The sequence below is a fragment of the Myotis brandtii genome, unplaced genomic scaffold (assembly GCF_000412655.1).
Source record: "Myotis brandtii unplaced genomic scaffold, ASM41265v1 scaffold601, whole genome shotgun sequence".
In the NCBI taxonomy this organism is placed as follows: Eukaryota; Metazoa; Chordata; class Mammalia; order Chiroptera; family Vespertilionidae; genus Myotis; species Myotis brandtii.
The window spans coordinates 2052087-2055819 of record NW_005370276.1 but is presented as its reverse complement, the minus strand read 5'-3'; the positions used below and the strand labels follow the sequence as shown (position 1 = coordinate 2055819).

Here is a 3733-nt window from a genome sequence, read left to right as displayed (position 1 = left end):
GGGGCAGGGCTGTGGGGAGGTGGAGAGGGCGAGAACTGTGCCTGCAGCCCCGCCTGGTGGCAAAGTGATTCCAGGCCTCAAAGGCCCAGCTGAGGGACTGGGACTTGGTCCTGGGGGCACTGGGCAGCCATAGCTGTGAGCAGGAGAGGAGTGGGGTCCGCTCAGCTGGCAGAAAGCCCCCATGAGGGGGATGGACGGAGAGGGACTGATGGCGGCCAGGTGGAGGTGGGCTGATGGTCCAAGCGGGGAAGGATGAGCCCAGGGCTGTGGTCATGGGGACACGGGTGAAGGGAGGAGGCAGAGAGGAACGGAGGCAGAGAGGAACGGAGGCAGGGAGCAGCGCTCCGGTCTGTGAGGCTGGGAGCAGCGCTCCGGTCTGTGAGGCTGGGTAGGTGGCGGCACCACTTGCTGGAACGAAGGCCCCCAGCAGCTCTGATGGGCGACGGTGGCACCGGCTTCCTCCGTGGTTCCTGAGGCACTTCCAGGGCAGCAGCTGTGGGACTGGAGACCCTTTGGGGAGCACAGAGACCAGGTCCCTCTGGGCACTGGCCAGGAAGTCTTCCTGGGAATCATCCAGGAAGAGGTGCTGTTTGGAACCTCAGCGGGGCTGGGCCGGGACTGACGCTCCAGTAAGTCCCCACCCGGCAGTGCGGCCGCACCTACACGCAGGAGCAAAGCCACGCAGGTACCTGGGGATTCCCGCAGGAAACCCGAAGGGCCACCGATGGGCCCGAAGAAATCCACGTGAGCCAGTCCACAAGTGAGGACCCACTTCATTTAGTTTTTACTACATTTTTATTGAGTTCAGAGAGGAAGGGAGAGAAACGTCAGTGATGAGAATCATTGACCGGCTGCCTCCTGCATGCCCCACACTGGGGACCAAGCCCGAACCCCAGGCATGTGCCCTGGCCAGGAATCGAACCATGACCTCCTGGTTCATAGGTCCACACGCAACCACTGAGCCACACAGGCCGGGCTGAGGACGCACTTTATATCAGAGACGGAAACCTCTCCAACTTATGTCCAGTGGGGGAGGGGGAATGAAAGCAACACACTTTTGCAAAACTATTGACGTACACGATGGACTGTCTCTAGAGAATCCCTCCAGAACGGTGCCCCGGACGGCCCAGGTGGGGGGACAGTGTTGGCCAGGGGAGAAGAAGGCTCTTTGCTGTGGACCCTTCTGTACCTTCTGAGGTTCATGCTGTACCCCCAGATACCCTGGCCAATAAACGGAGCCATGAGTGAGCGCTCCAGGGTCAGGCAAGAAGCGGAAGTTTAGTAAGGACAGAGCCCAGGGAGACTGACAGCTCAGACAAGGACTAGAACATTCCACACCAGAACTGTGGCCACTTGAGAGTGATCGACAGGCTTAGAGAACAAGGAGGGAGATAAATAAAGACTCAAACTGCAGTCCACTAAAAAATGATGAGCCCTGCCCTAACTGGTTTGGCTCAGCAGATAGAGCGTCGGCCTGCGGACTGAAGGGTCCCAGGTTCGATTCCGGTCAAGGGCACGTACCTTGGTTGCAGGCACATCCCCAGTAGGTGTGCAGGAGGCAACTGATCGATGTTTCTCTCTCATTGATGTTTCCAACTCTTTATCCCTCTCCCTTCCTCTCTGAGAAAAATCAATAAAATAAATTTTTTAGAAAAAAGACGAGCCCTGCCCAGTGCGGCTCTGCTGGTCGGGCGTCATCCCATGCAGAGAGGTTGCCAGTTCGACTCCCGGTCAGGGCACATGCCCGGGTGCAGGCTGGATCCAGTGTGGGGCGTGCAGGAGGCAGCCCATCAATGATTCTCTCTCATCATGGATGTTTCTATCTCTTCCTCTTAAACCAATAAAAAATATATTAAAAAAACAAACTGGTGAAATAGCCCCAATGCTGCCAGGTGTGTCACACAGACACTGAGGAAATGGAGAGGGTGGGGCCCTTGGCCGCTCAGGCCACCTGTCACCGTGCAGGGCAGGTGGCTGCCTGTGGAGGAAGAGGGGTCGAGGGAAGGGCCGCAGCTGGCCGTCCAAGGGCCTCAGAAAACAGGGGTCGGCAACACCAGGCGACTCCCAAGAGGACTTCAGACGTAAACGCCACTGAGCAAAGGCCAGGTTCCCAGACAACCGAGTGCCACCTCGTTCTGCCTCATTCTGAGAGGCTGAGCCTGGGCGCCCGTCGGCGAGGCTGTGGGAAAGGGACTGGAGGCAGCTCAGCCACATGGATCCGGCGGCAGAGGCCACCCGCCCAGCCTTCCGGTTCGGGGCTTCGTGTTTTCCTGTTAGTCCTCACCCGAGGATCATTTTCCCATCGATTTTTAGATAATGGAAGGGAGGAAGGGGGTAAGAGAATCATCAATATGAGACACATTGACCAGCTGCCTCCGCATTCGTCCCGACCAGGGCCAGGATCAAACCTACAACCCAGGTATGTGGCCCTTGACTGGGAATCAAACCCAAGACCATTCGGAGCGTGGGCCAATGCTCCAACCACTGAACCACACCAGCTTGGGCCCAGGGTTTTATCTTAGTTACACCTGCATGTCCCTGGTTAGCTGAGCTCAGGGGCACCCTTTGGGGAGCACAGGGACCAGGTCCCTCTGGGCACCGGCCAGGAAGTCCGCAGGAGCGAAGCCAGTGGCAGGCGCGTGTGGAGTTGATTCTGTGACCGGCGGGGAGATCAGCAGCGCCCCTCCTGGCCTGTGCTCATCAATCTCCAGGAGGAAAATCAGGGGGTAAAAATGATGGGGGACAACTTTCCACCTCACGCCTCACCTGCTCATGAAAAGGCCTCTAAGCTGCCAGTGACCCCACTTCTAGTCACGCGTCCCCAGGAAACAAGCTCACACCAGGGGTGGCCACGAGCTAATTGTGGGGCTGTTACAACCACAGGAAGCGGGAAGCGAGCGAGACGGTGAACACTGGGGACCAGTTTAATCAACTGCCACACAACGCGGAGGAGCGTCCTGCAGCCATGACAATGACAAGGGCCATCTTCTGGGGTTTCTGCATAATTCACAACGTGAACACGGAAGTTCGGCAATGCTACACACGTATATACACACATGCACCAGGAGCCAAGTCCACAGTTGACTTGGCTGCTGGAAGTGGTAACTTTCAAACCTTCATATATTTCAGTATATTCTCTCAATGGTTTTAAATAGATAAGTTTGGGGGGGGAGCGGGGGACAGCAGAGGCCCAGCGTCCTCACCCGGAGCCGCGGCCCAGGGAAGGCAGCCGGTGGTGGGAGTGACGGCCGGGCCTGCGCACACGGAAGCCGTCTGCTCTGTGCTGACGTAGACATGGGGCCTGGCATCCTGGGCAGAAAGGGGCAGAGCAGGCCCGAGGGCAGGGCCAGGGAGGAGCGGAGCCAGGCGCCCGGCCTGCTGTGCCCTCAGGGCAGAGGGACAGGTGTGTGGCCCAGGAGGCAGGGCCATGGAGCCCAGCCGGAACCAGGATGAGAACAAAGGCGCGGAGCTGGAGAGCTCCCGGACTGCAGGGCTTGGGGCGCTGGGGGTGACGGGACACCGGGTCAGAGGGAAGCCTTGGGGCTGCAGTGGGGCCACGGGGGCAGGCAGGGGGCAGCAGGGCCAAGAACCCCACCGCCCTCCAGACAGGAACACAGGGGCCCACAGGGAGAGGCTCCGGTGGAGGGGCCAGCGAATCCTTTTGGGATGAGCAAGGCCTGGCTCTCTGGGCAGGAGGGAAGCCCCGCGCCCCTCCCCGGCCACTGCCCCCTCC

At 59.3% G+C, this 3733-nt stretch overlaps 1 protein-coding gene across 1 annotated transcript in view; it reads right to left on the bottom strand.

Annotated features, from left to right (window-relative positions):
* Positions 1-77: 77 nt before the first annotated feature.
* Positions 78-3733, bottom strand: part of EMC10 (ER membrane protein complex subunit 10) — an 8369-nt gene continuing 4713 nt past the window's right edge. The window contains exons 7-8 of the mRNA XM_014550450.1: positions 3204-3309; positions 78-133 (exon numbers count right to left, since the gene is read on the bottom strand). Coding sequence (XP_014405936.1) covers positions 78-133; positions 3204-3309 — 162 coding nt within the window. The remainder of the gene's footprint in view (positions 134-3203; positions 3310-3733) is intronic.